This window comes from Coptis chinensis, chromosome 8 (genome assembly GCF_015680905.1).
Source record: "Coptis chinensis isolate HL-2020 chromosome 8, ASM1568090v1, whole genome shotgun sequence".
Classification (NCBI taxonomy): Eukaryota; Viridiplantae; Streptophyta; class Magnoliopsida; order Ranunculales; family Ranunculaceae; genus Coptis; species Coptis chinensis.
In genome coordinates this window covers 88,495,266-88,517,862 of record NC_141463.1, presented here as the reverse complement: position 1 = coordinate 88,517,862, position 22,597 = coordinate 88,495,266, and the positions used below count along the sequence as shown (strand labels likewise).

General features: G+C 35.2%; 3 protein-coding genes across 3 annotated transcripts; 2 read left to right on the top strand and 1 right to left on the bottom strand.

The window, feature by feature from the left end:
* The first annotated feature begins 1,661 nt into the window (after positions 1-1,661).
* On the top strand, positions 1,662-3,971 carry LOC147484000 (Chaperone DnaJ-domain superfamily protein). Its single transcript, XM_086578344.1, has 8 exons — positions 1,662-1,933; positions 2,472-2,570; positions 2,650-2,751; positions 2,850-2,909; positions 3,002-3,108; positions 3,185-3,267; positions 3,399-3,489; positions 3,566-3,971. The coding sequence occupies exons 1-8, from the start codon at positions 1,814-1,816 to the stop codon at positions 3,771-3,773; spliced, it is 870 nt and encodes a 289-aa protein (XP_086434470.1). The 5' UTR covers positions 1,662-1,813; the 3' UTR covers positions 3,774-3,971.
* A 3,109-nt stretch (positions 3,972-7,080) lies between these two features.
* On the bottom strand, positions 7,081-8,037 carry LOC147483999 (mitochondrial metalloendopeptidase OMA1-like). The gene has a single exon (XM_086579695.1). The coding sequence runs from the start codon at positions 8,035-8,037 to the stop codon at positions 7,081-7,083; it is 957 nt and encodes a 318-aa protein (XP_086435821.1).
* Positions 8,038-18,065: 10,028 nt separating this feature from the next.
* LOC147483998 (protein cornichon homolog 1-like) lies at positions 18,066-21,730 on the top strand. Its single transcript, XM_086576735.1, has 4 exons — positions 18,066-18,334; positions 18,422-18,603; positions 19,384-19,506; positions 21,209-21,730. Exons 1-4 carry the CDS (start codon positions 18,260-18,262, stop codon positions 21,270-21,272), a joined length of 444 nt encoding a protein of 147 aa, XP_086432861.1. The 5' UTR covers positions 18,066-18,259; the 3' UTR covers positions 21,273-21,730.
* Positions 21,731-22,597: the final 867 nt, after the last annotated feature.

Genomic DNA, 22,597 nt, shown 5'->3' with positions numbered 1-22,597 from the left:
TTATGTAATTATCTAAAGTCTTAATATATAAGCATATCTTGCCAAATATGTTTTCTAAATCTGAACCTGCCATATCTAGCTTATGGTGTCATAATTTTGGGCAGGGCAAGCGCGCCATAATTTTGGGCAGGGGCAGGCATGCCATAAATTTGGGCAGGACAGGCACGCCATAATTTTGGGTAGAGCACGTCATAATTTTGGACAGCGCATGTCTGCCATAATTATGGGCGGCACTGGCCTGCCATAATTTTGGGCATCGTACCTAGTAGTGAGTGGCGCTATAGTGGTACTCGACAAATTATGTTTGTAGGGGTACGAATATAGTGGTACATACATGTCCTACGTATTCCACGTAAACTAGTAAAATACACTGCAATTCTATCTTCTTTACCAGGTAATCGAATCCAAGTATTCGAAGAGCTAATTTATTTTGAGTGATTAAATTTGAATTGTTTTGAAGTCGAAGATCGTTTAAGCTTGGTATCTTTATTTTTCTTTCTAGATAAAGCTGCTGCTTCAAATGAATTGCATAATTTTTTTACATTTCCTGGAGTAAAATTGTTTTCTATTAAAATTGGTTTCTTCACCGAGGCGAAACGATCAAGGTGGGGTTTCTTCGTGGTAATTTCTTGATTGGAATTAGAAGAGAAGGAAAACGATCAGTTGAATAATCGATTGAAGATTGATTTGGGTAGTGAATTATTGAAATAGTTGGAAGTTTCCATGATGAAATGAAAATGAATGTTGAATTGGAAGTCAATTTCATTTTTTTTTTTTTTTTTGGAGAGGGAGAGAGAATTTCGAGGAAATGACTGTGTTGGGTTTTTTGTTTTTTATTGTTTTTTTTTTATGACGATGAAAGTGACCATCGGCTATATTTACCTCCCGATCGAGTTGTTGCTTTTGAAACTGGCAATTCACATTATAATAACTAAAATAGCATCTATTGGTTCTAAGAATGCACGTAGAATACTAAAGGGGGTTATTCATGTTCAAGTAAGATTCAATAATACCATTGTGAGTTTGTGACTGTTACATATGTCTAACTACTATGAATTTGCTGCAAAGTTTCCATCAACATATATAAGAGATCTCTAGGTGGTGGTAGTATCACCTCCAAATTTGAAAGCGAAATTTGAAAAAATTGGACACAAATTTTGACCAACTCTAGGTGGCCGCAAATTTCATCCTATGTGTCATTGGTACTGTCGCGCGACACTCCCAATGTCACCCCAAGTTGAAAAAAGTTTAAAAAAAAATCCCCATGCGACATTTCCACTATCATGCGAAATTGAAAAAGTAAAAAAAAAAAAAAAAAAAACACGACATTACCACCGTCGCATCCGCATCCGAAATCCGAAATTTGCTTCCAAGGATGCGGCTAGACAGGTGATGCGACTAAATTTGCTTCCATCTAGAATTGAATTTCCACGAAATTTCAAATTTTAAAAGCAAATTTGGAGAATTTGAAAGGTGATACTACCACCTAGAGATGCTCTAAATCTAGCACAACCAACATCCTCGCTACATAAATCCCCCAAAAAAAGTTAAAAAAACTACAAGTTATTCCAAATTTCCAATCATCGGTGAAAATGAACATACCACAAAAGTGGGCTTCTCAACACCATGTCCATATATTGGGCCCGCCCAACATAGGGTCCAATTTAAGTTCGCATAAATAATCTTAATCGGGAACTTTGGATACGGCGGGAACAAAGAAAAAATCAGCAAAATATTGGCGGGAAGAATTAATTGTCACGTATAAAAATTAATAAAAAACAAGCCCTGTTTTTTATACTCTCATTTCTAGACCATGGGTAAGAAGAGTAAATCTAGGGTTAGGGTTTCTATAGAAGAAGAAGAAATAGAAGAAGAACAGCAGAATCAAGAAGATCCAAGTGAATCATCGACCAAAAATCAAAGCTTGTACGAGGTAATTTCTATTTAACCTCTTCAATCAATTCAATTTATTCTATTGGAAACCTGTTTTTAAAGTGTGGGCAAGCCTGTTTTTAAAGAGATCAGTAACTCAATTGTGTGTAGCGGGGTTCGAACCCCAGACCTCTGGTATCATCACTCAAAGGTTTTACCAACTAAGCTAGAAGGCACTTACACCTTATGCATTTATGCGAGATAGTGTCTTATAAAGTTTCTACAAGACCAATTCGTTTCGACATATATTACCTCATGAAATGATTTCAAATTGGAAGATTGTACTTGTTCTACACCTTTAGATTTGTGTCGTAACACTCGGGGTGCTAGGAGTAAAGCATTGGAGATGGATATGGGACTTAGGAGTAAAGCTTCTTGGTTCGACCTATATTGTTAGACTTTTTGCTATATGGAACTACTTATTTGCCTTGTTCTATTGAGCCTTTAAAGAATAAATAACTGTTTGGAAAGGGTTCTCATGGAAGAAATGTATAGTAAGTGTACCATAATGTCTTTTCAACATAACAATTCCTGTGTAGATTCTTGGTGTGGAGCAAACAGCAACTCAGCAGGAGGTGAAGAAGGCATACTACAAATTGGCATTGCGTCTTCATCCAGACAAGAATCCTGGTGATGAGGTAAATGTCTTTATTTTGTGATAAGAATTGAAGCAAAAATGACTCTCTTAGTATATCTTGTTTAATTGTGATATATTAGGAAGCCAAAGAGAAGTTTCAGCAACTTCAGAAGGTGATATCGGTACTCGGAGATGAGGAGAAAAGGGCACTATATGATCAGACTGGTTGTGTGGATGATGCTGTAAGTGGCTTCCAAATTTAATATCATGCGGCATGCACATCTTTGCTGTTGTATGTGTTGATTGATGTACGCATTCTGTGCTTTTTTTATAATCACAGGACCTTGTAGGAGAAGTTGGTCAGAATCTGAGTGAGTACTTCAGAACATTGTACAAAAAGGTATCACAATTTTCCTGAGCTCCATAAAAACTTCATTATCAGTATCCTGGTGTTGTTGTTCTGTGAAGGGAACACTTTTATGCCCATCTCAGGTGACAGAGGCTGATATTGAAGAGTTTGAAGCCAACTATCGAGGATCTGATTCAGAGAAGAATGATTTGATGGATTTATTTAAGAAGTGCAAGGGCAATATGGACAGGTATAAGGATCAATTTTTATTTCAGTAAGCTATCTACTGGGATGCTGGTTATTGATAATTGAATTTGTTTCCCTAGGCTTTTCTGTTCAATGCTCTGTTCTGATACTAAGCTGGATTCACACCGTTTCAAGGACATTATCGATGAGGCAATATCTGGGGGTATGTGATCTATCTCTCATAAAAGTTGGTTTAGCATATTTATGATGTCTAGAGTGACAATATCTGGTATAGGCCGATTTGTTTATTCAATTTACTGTGAAAGTCAAATATAATTATTTATTTCTGTACAGGAGAGCTAAAGGAAACTAAAGCATATCGTCAATGGGCAAAGCAAATTTCTGAGACTAAGCCACCTACTGATCCTCTTAAAAGGAAGTCCAAGTAAGTCGTTGTGCAGTTGGTTACCTATTTAAATTATCTATTTTCATAACTTTTAACTGTTTGTTCCGAATTGCAGATCGAGCAAAAAGTCAGATGTAGATTTACTTGCAGTCATTTCACAACGTCGTGACAAGAGGAAAGAACAGTTTGATTCTATGTTCACATCCATCGTAGCAAAATGTAATGGGAAAAAGTCGGGCCCTGAACCATCCGAAGAAGAGTTCGAAGCTGCACGAAAAAGACTTGAAAGCAGTAAGCAAACCAAAAAAGGAAAAAGAAAGTGAAAAGCCCTCGTCCCCTATAGAATTTGTAATGCCTCTGCTTCCTGTGAGAAAGATGATTTCCATTGTTTTTTTTCCCCTTAATGGTCTGCATTTGGGAATTAGTCCTGAGCTTTGTTGTTCATCTTCTTTATGTTTGATTTATGTCTGTGGCGGTATGCACTCAATTTATACCTAAAACATTTCATGTCCTTAGTGTCATTTGTTATGTTCTTTTGACAGCTGAAAACTAGGTGAGTTCTCGTGGATAGATTTTTTTCACATACAGCGAACTCTAGTGTCTAGCAATTGGGGTTGGGTTGTTGCACAATTGCCTTCTCTGTGCATTCTCTGTGCACCTGGTCTGCACATGGACAACAATAAAACTTATATTTATTCGAAATAAGTTGGTGTTTTATTATAGACACTAAAATTGTATGATTTGTAATAGAGAATTAGTTTCTACAAATCACCCATATTTTATCAATTTTTTTTATTTGATCCAATATATAAGAATTAGAACATAGGAAATTATTTTTTTACAAATTACCTATTTTTTAGCAATTTTTTTTATTTGATCAAATTTATAAAAATTTGAAATACACTAGTAGAGAAAAAAAACTAACTCTTATATTATAGTGCTACATAGGAGAGAAAAGCATAGTAGATGAGATATTTTGTTAGTTTATTTTAGTTGTCACTTTGTAAACAAATTATCATACATGCTCCTTTTAATACATTAAATTTGTCATCCACGGTGTTCATACGTGCTTTTTGCTAGTGTACATAAAGAATGTCAAAAAATGGTGTGTGAAAGACCCAAAAAAAATAAAAAAATAAAAAAAATTAATTGATGTACTTTATGTAGATTAGGCCTTCCTGTTCTGTGATCTCTGTTTGCATCTCTATAAACATCCAGGATGGCTTTTGACTAGATTAGTGTAACAGACAGTCTTTCCTTTTTGCTTTCAGAAACATCCATCCTCAAAGCTCGGTCGTTTTTTATTATTACAATTCTTATTATATTTTTTCATCGTGTATGCATGTAGATTACGAATATCGGATTAATGCATCTCGTCTGGTTGTTATTCTTTTTTACCTTCGTTTTTCAGCTTCCTTTTGTCTGTCGGGACAAACTTCAGATGGGGAGATGCATGAAGTTTTATTTAGGCTATTCACCGATTCCTGCTCATGGCTTGTCAACGTTTGTGAAACTAAGTCTTGTTACTTACGTATTTCGTTACTTTGTGTATGGATGTTGGACTGAGACTTGGTTTAAACAGGAACATAGATATATTTCGAGTTCATATTCCACGTAAGATACTAAAGAGTATACACAAAGCTCAAGCTACTCATCCATGTATATTGCGTCCAGTTGCATTTCCTAGATGAATCAAGGCTGCCTCATTTCCTAGATGAATCCTTTTGTAGGACACTTGATTTTCTCAGTTATCATCTCACCTTGCTAGTATCATTGCTTGACGAGGGATGCATAATGCAACAAATTCAGCGTTCAACGTCACAATCATGCATCTTGCTTAACCATTAATCATGTATCTTGCTTAACCATAATCTTGATTCGGAGACACACATGACCTCGACATCCTCAAATGTCAGTCGAACATGCTGTGCGTACTTGGATTAATTCATCAAGTGATGAAATGAGGCAGTGAACTACCCTGACAATATCTTTTCACTTGTACATGTTAGTCCGTCCCCGCATGAGGGGTGCCGGGTGCGTGCAACTCTTCAACGTGGTAATTTCTTGCTGGTTAGGAATATAGTACCACTTTTACCACTGGCGATGAGGTAACTTTTATTGATAGAGTGCTTCTTTGGCAAACCTGTGTTGGGAAAATCCCGTGCAAATTATTGAATGCCTCTGTTACTGATTCTTTTAACTTTTTAAGCTAATGCGTAACTTCACTAAGCATTACATGCGCTCCGCAAAACAAAGAAGAGTTTGATGCGTCGGAGCACCTATAAATCTCATTGAAAAAACCTATTTATCTGGAAGTCTAGATAAAAATGACAGTAACGTTCTTGATGTTTATCGGAATTTCAGGACTATAGAATTCAACTACTTTCTGTTCCAGGACTATTTGAAGTTTCTCCTTTATTTTAGAAAAAGATTAAGGATAAAATTTACTTCTTCCTCTTTTTAGTTCTAGCACCAGAATTCACAATGCTGTTTCACTCTCTGGTTCGTTGGTTATGTAAAAGAAGTCTTAGATGAATTTGATACTTGTAAAAGAACGAAAACATTCTAGGGTATAACACGCCAAGGGTTTTCGTTAATTAGCCTAGTGACTTGGTTCCAAAACATGCAAGAAAAGTAGAAAACAACCACTGGTGTCCACTTCAGATTCCTGGAAGTTCAAGTTAATGTGAACTCATGTTGCTTGGCATTTTTAGTTAGAGCCAAAGAATTTGGAGATCAATAATATTTGGAGGAGTTGGAGGCGCTACTCCAGGGAATCACCACTCTGATGAAAATCAATGCAAAGTGATCAACGTTATTGACTTATTAGCATGCTGCTACTTAGTTAGTTGGTTGAAAATCAATACTGTTGCGGCTCAAAAGTAATCATTCTTCTTGCCTTAGGGGCGTGCAACATTTTCAGGAGTGTTCTGGCTTGAATGTTCTTCCAAATGGATTTTCATCAAATCATCTCACATCTGCAATACAAGTCATCTGCAACAGGACAGCAGTCAATTTCCTGTTTCGATGGAACAAAAAAGTTGACACACCTCTCAGATCAAACTTTGCATATAAATGTACTTGGATCAAGAACAATGCTTAGTAAATTGATGTGCATAAATCATAACGCAAAAGAGTACCCTTTACTCTAGAACATACTATATATACTACTTGGAACAAGAACAATCCTTAGTCAATTTCCTGAATACTTCTGCCACATGTCGAGCAACAGTGTGTGTAGCGCCATGCTGAAAACTTAAAGCTATCCCAGCGTCTATCACAGTGTCTGACCTGAACATTTGGAGCAATTCTGTGAACTCCAAAATCTGTCCATCAGGGAGGCAGAAAGCACCGCACTTTAAACACTTCATTTCCTATTTCCTAACCATAACTTGTATCACGCCCCACTTTATAAACCTTCAACCATAGATTGTAAACGTCATCCTTAAGTTTGAAAATATCCTATCGAAAAAAAAAACAAAATACACTTTGAAGATGAAGTTCAGGTAAAAAATATCCCTCGTCTACATTAGTTTTCACTTCATTGCAAACCGTCCTATTCGTATCCATATCTCAGGCTCTACGTTTGAAAACTAAGTTACCAAAATACTCCTACCGGCGACCACGACTCTAATTGACTGGACGGTGGGGTCTTACTTTCTCGTATATGGTGAGTGCTTGTTCCATAACATGAGCTTGAGACAATAAGTTTGCTCTTTCCTCAAAAGATAGATGTTCATCATGATCTTCTTGTTTCAAATCAGGATACTTTGAACTGAGTTTCCACCAATATTCTGGTGCTGCTCGAGGATTATATCCTGCTGAAGCCATCAATAGTAGCCCAATGTAATCTGCTTCCAATTCCTGCTTACGACGAATTGATAAACTTCTTGGGGATTCAAAGATATGTCGAGCTACAACATGCGCAACTTCATGGCCAATGATTGCTGCCACATCACCATCGGTAAGCACTTCTAGCGTTCCACTAAAAATAAAAATAGTTCCACCAGCCATAGCGAATGCATTAATCTCTAACTCATCCACTACTAATATATTCCAATTAAATTCATCATAATGATTAAACCCCGAAGCAGTACTATTTGGATTACGCTTCACCTCTCTTTCTAATCCTTGAATAATATTTTTCAGTATCAACTTTGCCCTCACACTATGAGGATCCTTCTCATCTAAGAGCTTTCCTTTATATTTAGTCTTCCCCTTTTCCAACGAAGAATTTGCTAGTAGTTTCTCCTGCATAGGGGAACAAACAACGATATGTTTCCGATTTGTATATGGAACATTTTCAATACGTACCCCAAGGCGAAAAAAAACAAAACCAGCCCATAAACCAGTACCAACAATAGCTAAAACAGACAATTGGTATAATCTCTTTGCCCCTATATCTTGATTTCGTTCTACATTGTAATATCTTTGAAAACTAGTAGTAGGAGGCTTACAAGTAGGAACAATAGTGTTACCATAAAGTTGAAAACTAGAATTAGGAATCTTTCGATGAAGTTGGGCAGTTGAATTAGTGAGATTGTGAAATGAGGTGATTCCAAGCTTTGCTCTCCTGTACCAACTCATGATTCTGATGTTTAAAACTTGTTTGGGTATTAAGGGTTTTGGAAATATGTTTGTGGAGTTGGTGAGAGGGTGTTTTTGTGCCGGGATTGAGTCTGAAAAGTGAAACCAGTTTTAACTATAGAATATTTTTTTAAAATAATTTTTAAATTTAATTTCCTTAGATATATATTATAGCTATAATCTCATGGCTCTATTTTTTAGAGCCTTCATATGGAATCCAATATTTTCACAACACTTAAACTAATTACAAAAATTTAAGAAAAACCTTAACACTATCTCAAACTAGAAAAGAAAAATTCTCCCTATTACCAAGTTCTCTTAAACCTCACCAAGAGAAGTCAATATACTTCCATCATTATTCTCTCTATTACCAAGTTCTCTTAAATCTCACTGAGGGACTCTCCAATGGAGGGTGTAAAATTACACCTCCACATAGGCGCCACCTAGGTGCCATTAGAATTTTACAACTTCAATTATAAATTAGTGTAGAGTCCATAAATATCCACTCTATTGTTTCCAATGGAGAAGTGTAAAAAAGTTCAATTTTAAACTTGGACGTCACTTCAAGTGACGTCCGAGTTTAAAATTTTCAAATTGTGACTTTAGAAATAGATATGGATGACACTCCAAATGACATCCCTAATGTTTTTTTTTCTCGACGCGATGCTTTAAGAAGTGTCGCCTGGCTTTTATTAGCTGATAACGAGAGGGGAAATTCCCCACCCTCTCTATCAACTAATACTTTATTACCTACGGTATAACACTCCTATTGAAAAGAGTTTTTTGATATTTGGGGTGTAAAATTTCCACTCTATATGGTTTACACCCCCCCCCCATTGGAGATGCCCTAAGAGGAGTCAATATACTTTCATCATTATTCAATACCGAAAAAGTAAAAAAATAATAAATAATAAATAAATAAATAAACAAAATTTAGCAAGTTTGGTTAAGATATCATATCAAATCGTATACAACTAGAGCTTCATCATGTGTTTGTGTCTTCTGAGAACTTGATAGATGGTGAAGTTTTCTATTATCAAATTGTCTATGGGACTATGATTATTGTTTGTAATTGCAAATTTTGGATGGTTACCTTCTTCTCCGACGTTACGACACTTCAAATCAAACTACGAACTCTTATGGGAGCAATAGAGTGACTTCCGCTTCTTACGTGCTTTAAAATTAAAGTTACAAGTTATTAAAAGAGGTAGTGGAACCTGAAATTGTAAATGTATTGCTAACTCTTAACTTTCAATCAACTTGCTTAAAGAGTTAACGCTTAATCACAATTTGGATCGTTACATATTTTTGAACTCTTTTATTAAATGGATAGTTGGATGCATTATAGACCAATTAGGTAATTAGGTAGAATTTGTAAAGTATTTAGTAGTAAATAATCACTAGAGAAAACATTGTGGTAGTAAACACTCTCAGACATATATGTAGGTTTATGTTTTAGGAAATTGGTCTACAAGAGACACGCAAACCACAAATGAGATGTAGGACCAAAAAAAATATAGGCTATGAATAAGTGTATAGGTAAGGGATGTTAGACGCTAACAGGTGACTAATTCTTAATTTCTATTTTCATATGCAATACTATATCTATAGTGTAGACTCCATATAGTTCAGTTCAATAAGAAATGGAAGGAGCCAAAAAGAAAAAGGAAATTAGTTGACTTGAGGCGAGTTTTAAGTATGGGGTAAGATGCATGTATGTTGTATAATATTAAACTTTTAAACATGATGTAGGTGAATGAAAAAAATCCAAAGAAAATCAAGATAACACAAAGAATAAGTTATTACTGCTTATTTCATTTATATGGATTCATTAAGAATGATGTCACAATTACTAAGATCACGACAATATTGTAAATCTCAATGCAAAGTTGCTTGAGAAGGAGGAACACAAAACAATTTTTATCTACGTGCACTGTGTTACTATTGCGCATTCAAAACCAAAAATGAAATTGGGATTTCCCTTGCTTTAGAGTTGACTCCACTATTTTACCATACCAATATTTTGAGTTGCATTCTATCGTAAACTCATGATCCATGTACTCTGTCTCAATTGGTCTAGATTTTACCAAGAGCATTCAAAATTCACCATTGCTATTTGATGGATTTATTATCTACTTTGAGGAAAAGACGCAACTATGTATATTGTCAGAATTATCCATTTTAACTATTAAATAAAAAGTATCTAATGCAGTCAATTCTTTGTTATATTCATAGCAATCAATTACAACTTTTTTTAAAAACAAATGCAGTTAGAATTTCCTAATGATCCCACACACTAAATCATGTATATATAGCAAACCTCAAAGAATAATTAACGTAAAATTGGAAACTGAATGCAAATGCATCGAACTAACATCAAAGAATAATTAGCGGAAAATCAGAAACTGGGAATATGTAGTGAGAATGTCTCGACAAATATAGTTTTGCAATTAAAGTGGTATTTATCATATCTCTTTTCGTATAATGGGAATGTATTTCTATTCAAGTAGCTTCAATATCTTTTTGGCTTTATGTGGGCATTCTCAAATTGTGGGGTTTTTATTTACATTGCAAGAAATTTAGATGAGTGATCAATATAATATTCATATCTCATTGCTTTGTACAATGCTAATATTTTTTAGAATAATTTAATATAACGGCACCCATTCGTAGGATGAGTTCGAAAGCTAGTTTGAATTATTATGTACCAAAAAGTTTTAACTATAGAATACTATAATGATTCAAATTTTGATGAAAACACAAATTTATAGAAATATTCAATGAGTCCATTTTTTTTTTGTTTGGCTATTATTTCCCTTTTTAATTTTTCGTTTTCTTTTCCCTCTGGTTTTGTTTGAGCTGTCTGTGCTACCGGAAGAAGAAATGAAACCCAAGATAGAGATGGGATGTATTTCTTATAATGCAAATAGGGTAATGTTGATACTATAAATTACTATCTATTTTTTATTCCATTTTGGTTTGTCTAATTCTATTACTCGCTATGTATTCCGTTGTTCTTCCCGCTTTGTATTCCCTTTTTTTTGTTTGATAAAGTATATTTTTTTTTTTGTTAAAAGGCTCAATTATTTGTAATTAAAGCATAGCATAAGCATGTCTTTAAAAAAAAAATCAAACAACATAATTCTAAGCACGTTAATATTAATAGGTTCAACCTTCTCCAAAAGTCATATTTTTTTGAAGACAATGAATGTCTCTTTGATAATCAAAATTAATTATGTTTTTTTTATTATTATTATTACTCAAAAATAAAAAAAGCCGTGTTGATACTACCATATAGCGGATGAATGATTTTAGGTATTTCATCATAATTAACATTCTAAGTAAATCATCATGGTTGATATTTTCTATCAGTTTAAAACTTGTGCAACCTGCAAAATCTCTTAATCTTGCAGTCAAAAAAGGTTTTCTTGAGTTAACATTCTCCAGTAGAAAATTATGATTAGTACAATAATTGTTATGAGAACTCTCTCTAAAAAAAAAATGTAACTCTTAATTTGGCAATTTACTAATGCCAAGACCAACCCAAACATAATCCCACTTTAAAAGGGCCGAGTGAACAAAAGATTATTGATTCCCAACAAAAAGGGTAAGGAACTCCCAGCTACAACAATGAACTTAAGTCTTGATCATCAAACCACATTTCCCACGCCCAAAGTTTAGCATGATACAGAAAGAGGAATTTAAACAGCTTTCCATCATCAAGCTTGGAAACATTGATGAGTAATTGTTAATATGTCCTTGGAAAAAGCTCATCTCATCGCCACCCGGGAAGTCTAGCAGAGTATAATCATTAAGGTCATTGGCGCTTGAGGAGTCAGATCAAGCAGCTACACCATCCTTGTATCTATATACAATATCTAACTAATATATCAAAATATAACTAATAATTTTATTGAGCTCAACTTCAACATGTAAGAAATTATTCCGCAAATCAAAGGAAAATGACAATTAAGAGAATACGTGCAACAACCTCGCCACAAAAAATGACCAAAAAAGAAAACATGTGACTATTGGTATTATCTGCGCGGGTGGGTGAAAAAAATAGTGAATGAAGCGCAGTGATTACGTGGAGATAGTTTTGGTTATTCTTTGGACACTATGCTAAGACTGTCTGAACTAATAGGCAGCATGCTACAACTGTATGAACTGATAGACACCATAATAACATGAAATAAATATCGTATCAACGTTTCCAAAGTTATTTTTACACATTTCCATGGAAGAAACCCCATAATCATATCAACATTTATAAAATGAAAAAAACAAAAAACCAGAAATACCAAGAATGTTCCTTCTAATTCTTGAAGCCTCTTGTTAGTAGTTTATCTATTCAGCTCAACTAACCCATTCAGGTTTTCATTGTCATACCAAGGAATTATTTCCTCCGCCTTAAGTTTTGTACTTCTCTAAATATAACCGGCCATTGCTACTTGAATCAACCATTGGACCGAAAATCACAACATGTCCTATAATTACTTCCACAACGACCGTACATCCTATCATTTGGAAACATTTTGTTCAGATACGCTGGAGTGGGGCCAATGTCAGCAGTTTTCTTGGCTATTGTAGACCCTATAGTTAAAATCAAGGAATAGTATGTCAAATGAGATTTCACACTCAAACACGACAACACCAGTTTATGAAACATCTCAAACAATATAGCAATTTGATAGCTAGTTAATTAACATTAAAGCTAGAAATGATGAAGGAACAATGCGCTTACCATGAGATTCAGAAGTAGGTAAATATTCTTCTGCAGTTGGCATGTCAAAAAATAGGGGTGCTACTTGTGGCAGGTCTATGTCTCCCATTAATACAATATGTGTAATCTAATTAATTGAGGTATAGGTGCGACTTCGTCTTATAAAAATTGAATTTGGGGTCGTAATATTTGGAAGTAGGGATGCCTCCACATTTGAAACCCACTCACTCCTAAGGCCCGTTTAAGTTCAGAGTTGAGTCTGGCTGGCTTGGTTACAACTGCATTAATTACTTATTCCACTGGCACTTTCTTTGACATTTCCATAATTCCATTAAGCACTTCAACTGACAAAGCTGGATAATCAACAGTATTTCATAATGCAACCAAAACAACATATATGCAAAATTTGAGTTTCTTAATGCGACCAACAAAACCGTTTTGTATTTCATACACACAAAATTTCACATAGAGAAGAATATGCATACCTTGAGTTGAAGATCATGGATTGCTTGTTGGAGTTTTGGAAACTTGATTTGGATTTAGGCGTTGAAGAATAGAGCTCTATGGCCTAGGTAATATCCATTTGGGTAGAGTATATATATAAAGAAACAATTAACCATAATTTTAGATAATTGATAGTCCATCGCCGAGGCATCCCTCCGGCCTGAATTGTACCGTCTTCAATATTGGCTTAGACATTTTTTATGGTGTCCACTATAATTATAATTCCACCACTGCACCTACAAACGATAAGAAAAATACAAGAGTAGAAATATACCAGGCCAAGTAAGTAGAATGAGTTGCATAAACAATTGAAATGCTTAGACTACCATTTAAAAATTGAGAGCAGAAATTACATATATGATTTTTGAATGTTAAGAAAATTTCAGCATACCTTATCTAAGAAGGAAAAAATTGTCTCCCTTTGACGTGAAAAAATAGAAGAGGTTTAATATGAATATAAAATTCTTAAGTCTATACAGCCTGGCCATCAATATTCATGTGTAACATGACATTTAAGAAATTGATCTAAACCTCGAACAATGGCAATTTACGGTACTTCTTTTGAGGATTCTTGGGCATTTTTGAGATTAACAATGGCAACGTACGTCAACTACATATGATAATACGCCTCCCACATATAAAAGCACGGAGTGTTACATAAGTCAAGGCCACTAAAGCCAAAACTGAAATATGAAAATCTAGTAAAGTTTAACACATTTTGTATGAGTTCACATTTAAATGTTCGATGTGGGAATTTATTTATAACAACAACAAAATATTTAAGAATTGAACAATCATAATAATAGGCATAGCCATCAATGCATAGAGCCTATAAAGTATTTTTCTTGCTTTTTCATACATTTGTTTTTGTGTATCTAAACCTCTTGTTTTCCATTGTTAAGGCAACTTACATTTATACTAAGCAATAGTACTATTAAGATGGAGACTATGTTGGTGTGTATCTAAATTATTTGTGTTTTAGTTACAAAGATTAAGAGGTGTATAGAAAAGACAAACCAATGAGAACGGTTGCTATGCTCAATTGCATTGGTTGCACCAACATCCCTTAAGTTGCTACCTGTTTGTAACACTTCCCAGACTTCATTCATGTTGTTCACATGGGCTTCAACCAATCCTAGAACATGATGGACTCCATCTGTCACTTGTCTAATTTCAAGCCTAAACACAAATAGATGAGGGAGATCCAGGCACAAGAAGGTCTCACTATGGACTTCTGAGACACCCACAGAAACTTCATAGTGGTATAGTCCCTGAAGATATATCTCTCATGCATGGTGCAAAACAACTCCTCAAGAGTTATGTAATTTACACCAAGGGATTTGGCTGGACAACTAAGTCCAAATTTAGGTGCTTCAGCTAGGCAAGCATTGATAGTCTCGATGACAGCCTCCAATAGGCCGATATTATCAGATCTTGAAAGAGATTCGACATCTTCTTCGGCAACAATCGATACATTGCATAGCTACTCCCAAAGCACTCAGAAAGTACCCAGCTAACAGTTGCTTTTGACACTCCAAATCTTTTAAATAAACAAAATCAGATACGTTTAAACAGTACGTGAAAATCAGGCTTTCATAAGTCTCTGTATAAATGACATGGACCTACATAAACCTGATAGACAAATTCTTTAGAAGCTTGTTAGTGCATTTGAAACGCAGGGTACAAAATAGTATGAAAACAACACTTTTCATTATGAACATTAAGGCAAGTCAACAATGATATAGACATTTTGAGGAAGAAGTTAAACTGATAAGTTCACACCCTCAATGCTTTAAGTTTCCAGAGACCGTTATTATTCATGGTAATATACTTGTGCATGTTTGTTCATCTTACCATGAATCATGTTCAGTTGATGGTTATCATGAGTGAGACATTGTAGGCATCTACCACAGATGTGGCAAACGGGGCTATGTCTTCAAACACATAAGCTAATCAACCAAGCACGAAGAAAAACAAATATTAATTAGTTGGAGAAATTTAAGAAACAACGTATCTAATTGAAGTGATCATCAACATACTAATGTAGTTGTGCTTCTCCCATTACCCTAGTCTGCTTGTGGGAAAAACAGTGAGTCAAATTTATAGACCTTCTTGGGTGCTCCATTTGCTTTCACCATAAGTTCACCATCCTTTGTCGATTCGAAGTCAGTTGCCATTGAAGCTCCGATAGCAATTTCTTCTAAGTTTAAAGGTCTGCATCTGCAAAAGACTCTCTTATATTCCCTACGAAAAAAAGGAAAAAAATAAACAAACAACAATTTTAATTCGCATTTGCCTAAATTTGTTTGTATATTAGATGTTACCAGTATATTCAATCATATCATCAGTATGCATAAATGATTTTACGACATAAATAAAAATCCCAATAAGATTTACACAACACTAATCTAGTAGTCTGAACTCTGAAACATATTTTCTTTCTCTTTCTTAGTCAGTTTAGCAATCTACAGATAGAAAAACATACTTACCTAAACGACAATCCACAAACTGAACTGAAACGAAGTTGTTTTCAAACCTACTCGATCAAGTCACTGTAGTTACTATTTGATTGTTCTTTGGGGACTGAATTCAAGATGAATCTTGGATGCTACACCTTTTACCAAAAAAAAAAGGAATATAAAGAACTTCTTTCTCTATCAATTCCTTTTACAATCACTTGACTGCAGCAGAACCAACCAATGGAGCTATAATAACTAAAAGTCTAAACTATTGCATCCATGTTATATAGTTAATAATGCCAAACTGCCAACATAGTAAAAAAAAACTAAGAACAAAACATATGAACAATATTATTACCTGACACCGGCATCACCAACAATACCAATAGCCATACCAGCAGATAAACCAGCGAGACCACAAGAAAGTCCACTCGAAAGATGTGCATACCCATGTCATTTTCTAAAGGCGGAATTAACTAACATTTCAGCTCAAGAACGTTATGTACAACTCTTTTCTTTCTTTGGACCCTTTAATGAATCTGAGCTCAAGATCCTTGTGTTCCCTTTCAAACGCTATATTTTGGTTAAATACAAAAAAATTATAAAAACTTAACAAAAAACTCAAAGACGATTCGAAAACACATACTAAATATAAACAAACAATCTGACTACAATTCTAAGAATTTACTTGACAAATAATCCCACAAAAAATTGGATTTCAATTCGCTGAACAACTGAATAAGGATATGAAAGAGATGATGAAGACAAATCTATAAATAAAAATATAACAGTATACCTCTTCCATGGCGTGTGTCCGTGTGATGGATACAAAGAGATTGCAGAGTGAGTGAACAAAACATAGTTTGGTTTCAATGAAAATAATGGTTTTGGGTTTCTATCCCTTCGTATTCTCTCCTAAGAGTTTTCATTTTCTATTTTTCTTTAACGTCTAATTAAATTGCCCCATTATTGATTATTGCTAATTAAATGCCATTTATGGGGTGGCATACAATTCAAAATTGTGTGGATTTGGTTTTTTAATTCACCACCACACGAAAGGACCGATTACTCCTTATTCAAAAGTGTTAAGCAACAATTATGTAAGGACAATATCGATACTAAGAGTTTACAAAAGCGCAAAAAGACCAAGTGGTCCTTATTAATAAATATCTAGGTATTTGATTTAATTATTTATTCAAGGACATTATGCGTAAGAAAAAAACCCAGATGAATTTAAGAGGCCATGATCATTATAGAATATGCTACTAGTAGAGATGGTATTGCCATAAGCTCTCGTTGTTCTACCAAATCCAGTATCAAAAATGTTACTGAACTTAATCAAAACTTTGCACTTATTTATCTTCTAAACCGTGACTTTGGAGTGAGATTTATTACACTTCCTCCCGATTAACCTCTGGGATCTGTCTACATGCTATCCCTTGAAATCTTTAAATATTGGCACGTATATTGAAAAACTTTGAAGATGCTTCGGAAGATTACAACCGGTGAAATTTTGTAGATATTCTCTGAAAAGTCGGTAAATTAGCATATTATTATCCAGCCCCTTCAGGGATGTCTAAACGGGTACCCTACCCGGCTCAAACCCGACTTTTTGGGTTTTGAATGGGGTATCAGATTACCCGAATCTGGACCGGTTTTCAGCGGGTCGGGTTCAGAGTCGGATATTTTGTTGAGAAGTATGACCAAACCCTATCTTAACCCTATATTTCGGGTATCCATCGGGCTCGGATTCGGATTTCGATTAGGATAAAACCTGGTATAAATGAAGAAATAAGACAATAAGAAACTTTATTTGAAATATATATCTACATTTTATTCCTTTTTCGGCTATCCATCATTCCTTCAAACAAAATAAAATTTACAATGAATTTAAAAGTAATACTCAGACATAATTATTTGATATGATTTAAAAATAGATGGACTCGGAATGAACTATAAATACATGATCACGTGCAATTATTGAAAAATTTAGAAATCCCGACATAAATTTTTCCATAATCCAATATAATAAATAACTCATCATTGTAAACATGAATGAAATCATAATCAAAATATTTATCTAACTAATTATTTTATATGAGATTAGTAGTATGCAATTGAAACCGGATTTGGGATTCGATTTTGGTCCAAGTTCGGTTTCAGATTTTTTAGCTCTTTTAACGGGTTTAGGGGTAAATTATCAAGTCGGGCTCGGGTTTAGAGAGTGTGACCTACCCTATGTATTTCGGTCTGGTTCGGATTCGGACCGGGTTTGGTGCAAGTTTTTTGTTCGGGTTTTGGGCGGGTTTCAGGCAAGATGGACATCCCTACTTTTATCCATTAATTATTCTGACACCAGCCTTTAGATTAGCAATTTAGATTCCAAAGTACACTCTAAGTAGGACTACTAGATTCACCTGAAGTACCACGATCTTTCTAATAAAGTGCACGACCAATCAATCCATAACCTCGTATCCTTGCTAAAATTTCCACCAAGAAGAAAAATTACAAGACTAGTTTCTTGCGTTTGATTACAATGGAGTGGGAACTAACTATATGGATATTTAACTTCTTATGTGTCATTGCTCTTCTCGTCCTCAATGGTTTTCAGGTTCTTCCTCATTACTTTTGCTATTCATGTTTTATTTCAAACATCTAGAATAGCTGTTTTCTGAATAATTGTCAACTGCTGGTGCAGTTTATTTGCTTATCAGATTTAGAGTCGGACCAAAGCAACCCTTATGATACAGCATCTCATGTTAACGCATGCGTCATACCGGAGTTTGTGATTCAAGGAACATTATGTGTTATTTTCCTCTTGATGGGGCACTGGGTCTTGTTGCTACTTTCAGTGCCCCTAACTTTATACCATATCAGACTGTAAGTATGTAGAATTTCTTTACTGATCTTATGTTATTAATTCGTTATTTATTGGTTTTCATCTTCCATGCATACATATAGCTAGCTTATACAATTTTGCCGTTTATGAATGAAAAATACGTACAGAGGTTCTAGCCATATAATTCATGGTTGATTTAGCTTGTTTACATGCATTGAATTTCTAGGCGCAGAGAGTAATAAGGTGGTTTAGAAAACTGAGACACCCTGTTTTCATAGGAGCATGCTTTTTGCGGTTAGAAGTAGTGTGGCTTTCAGGCAGATTCCCTCCAAATTTGTGGAACAAGGGTGTGCTCTTGGTTACTACTTACTATGCTTAGGCCTAGCATAGATGATAATAGTAAAGATAAATTTTGCTTCTGAGCATGACATTGACAATACTTCAGACTAACTTTGCTATTGAGCATAATATCAGGTGTTTGGCTCGCCCTTAAGCTAGAGTGTACTGACTTTGTGTATTTTGGAATATACAAGAAGGAACATGATAAATTAAGCACTATCTAGCTTCCAACACTTACCCCTCACAATTCGTGCTTTTAGCTTTATGGTGGCGGCGAAACTTGATTAATATTTATAGAATTTTGTTCTGTAACTTAGTCAGCCACATTTAAGCCAATACCATCTTTACATGGTTGAATTTGCTGTATAACATACATACAGTATTTCAAATTGAATGTTGCCATTATATGTTTTTTTCACAGCTGTGATTGTGTAAAGAATTTCTACATTTACTGTGAAATTAACTCTTTCATGATATTTCAGGTATAGGGGCAGGAAACATCTTATTGACGTGACAGAGATCTATAGGTCCCTTAATGAAGACAAGAGAGATCGATTAGTCAAATTCGGCTTTTATGCGGTTCTCTTCTTCAATTGCTTGATCAGGTATGCTTCTTGCTTTTATTTAGTTACCGTGATCTATCAGTTAATATGCACTAATTGAAGGCATCCCTTGATGGTTATGGACATAATATTGTACTTATTTGCAAGTGCTTCTTTTCTTGCTATGGAAGTAATCGCAAATTATAATTTGGCGGTTTGTGCCACATTTAACTAGTTTTGCAACCTTGTAATGAAGTTTCTTAGCTGCTATCTGTATTCTTATCTGTTCTTATTTCTCAACTATCTAGAACTTCACTTGGATAACAATGACTAAAGGTAGTGTATGTGAACAAACTAATTTATCACCTGGCATCCCTTTATGTTAGGACTTCATACTTGATGCAGAATTGATTTGGCTGGGTTTTCTTCCAATCCTCCAATACTATTTTCCACATATCAAATGCAGTAGTAGCTTCTGCAATACTCCAACTACTAGCTAGGGTAGATGGGTATTTGTAGCATTCCTAAAACCAAGGCATGTTGTACACAAACCTCACTATATAGTTAGCCAACTGTTGCTGCCACTTGACTATAGCCACCATAACCAGCACCGTCACTCCTCCTCCATCCTTGCCATGATCACAGCCACCGTCAAAGCTGACACCTGACTCCACCACCAATGTTACCATTACTATCTTCGCTACCAGCAGCATGGTCGGTAGTCAGCACAGCCATCAATCATGTCAAACCATCTCCACCACAATCAGCAATAACACTGCTGAAGCACGCTACCTCTACTACTAACTCCATAAGTCACAATCACCATGAACAAAATCAACAAATTCTAAACTCTAATATTCCACCACCTTCAACTCATGCTGACAACCTCCAAAACAGTCATTGCCACGAGCACCATACCCATAGCCACTAGCACCTAAATCCTAGCTGCCACTAAGGCCAATATCACTATGTCTGAATGTCACACTATTTTAAGTATCAGTAGTACCACCACCGTCAACTTACTATCTTTTGAGTTTTCTAATACGGTATTCATTTAAAATTTTCTTTTCTAGATTACTTCATCTCTTGTAGCGTTTGCATCCAAACAACATCCAATTGTGAACAGTTGTTATGTACCTTGTATGTGTGCCTCCCTTTAGTGGTAACTCTTAGGGAGGATTTATAGTACACTAGCCTTAATTCCACAACTTAATTAAAAAGAAAGAACAAATATTAAAAGGAGAAACTGCGTCCTAGAGACATTGTGGCAGCAAAATAATATAGGGAGGTGAGTTTTCCTTGGAACAAATGAATATCTACACTTTTAAGTTGAAACAAGCTATAGTACTGGATACTTTAAAACATCTGCTGTTTTGTGTCGGCTATACTAGTTTTCAAGTGTATAATGACGCATCCACGCAATGTCAGTGTCGTATGTGTGTAGGTCACATAGGAACAATTTAGTAGGTCACCACAACTAACAAAAACGTGGTTGAGCTGCTTACCATGTGGGACTACAGGCAATGATGTACTGATGTAGACCTGACATTGAACTGAAATGTTCGATGGCTATTGTTGTTTTATATCTTTAGGACAAGAACATGTTGAGGACATAAGAAATAAGTAAATAAATAGATGTCATATTCAGCTCACAGTTAGTAGCCAATCTGGTTTGAGGTTTTTGTGTTTGGTTTTACACAGTATTGATGTTTAAACATGCATGTGTCTTTCTTTTCCTTATGCGTGTGAAAATATCTGGTTGCAGGATAATTCAGGCAGCTGTTGAGCAATTTGAAGAGGGCAGTTCATTTGAGTCTGGCTTATTTTAAATGTTTTGCCTCCATTTCTTGTTCTCCTCTTCCTACTTAAAAATGCTTCTGAGCTTTACTCGTTCCCAACATGAACTTTTGGACTAAGCTTCTTAGTTTTGGAATGACTGAAAGATTAAAACTTGAGGTTGGACATAGAACCACAACAATCTTTGTCTCAAACGAGTTTCTGGTTTGGATTTTACAAGTTGAAGAAAGAGCTGATTTGGTCATTGTTGTGAGCAGTACTGTGTCTCTTCGTTCTACATATTCTTCTGCAAGTGCTCACTAATGAAAACTGTAATGTGAGTACGAATCGGAAGTAGGTTTTATATCCTTCTCTTAGTTGGAATTGGTTAATATGAATTTTCCGAAGCAGAATGCCTTATTTTTCACATGCTGTAGTTCATTGTATATCTTGGAATTTAGTGTGCCGATTGATCAAATAGTTTGATTGCTTTTAGGCTTTCTCTTTGCTCTTTCCATTTCTCACTCACATTTCAAGTAGGCCACTGGCATTGTTTTTCTCTTCTCTTTTCAAAAACTACTTGGTTATTCAGCATGGTGAGCTTGGGCCTCTGCTTCACTTTGCTTCCTATCACCATTTTGCTTCGGTCAGTTCATTTTTTATTGCTATATAGAAATGCTATTACCTTCTAAGAGCATTCCCAATGCAAGTCAGTGTTTTTCACCTCTACATAGGCTCAATTTCCCCTCTTTGCTACCGTTTTGGTGAAAAGCAAAGTGAGGGTGCCCAATGCTGAGGTGACTTTGAATCTCGGACGGGATGTTTGATTCGGTCTAAATGTAAAAATTGAAAAAACGCACTGGACGGAATGAACATCCCGTCTGAAGTTTTTAGAAAAAAAATCGAAAAAACACACGAGACAGAATGAGTCCGGAAAAAAAACCCGAAAAAATTAAAAAAACACACGAGACGGAATAAAACATTCCATCCGAAGTTCACAACTCAGTGAAAATCTCAGTAGCAGGTGCTACCCTCGTTGTGACTTAGTTACAAGTCACCGACTTTGCCACCCTTGCATTGGGCAAGGGTTTTTTGGTATTCAAAGGTGAAAACTCTCAATTTCACCTCATAGTGACTAGTGACTGCATTGGGAATGCTCTAAGGATAGTAAGAAACAAGGATGTTGGAAATATCTATCCTTCGGAAAACTGAACAGTGAAATTTCTTATCTTGAAATCACAGTAACCTTGGGGAAGAACTCTTTCGCATATGGTTTTCTCCGAAACACTATTTAGTTGCAAATGATACGGACATTTCATTCCTTGATGGCTTGATTTGATTAACTTTGACTCCGTCCTGTTCTCTCTTAAGCACACTT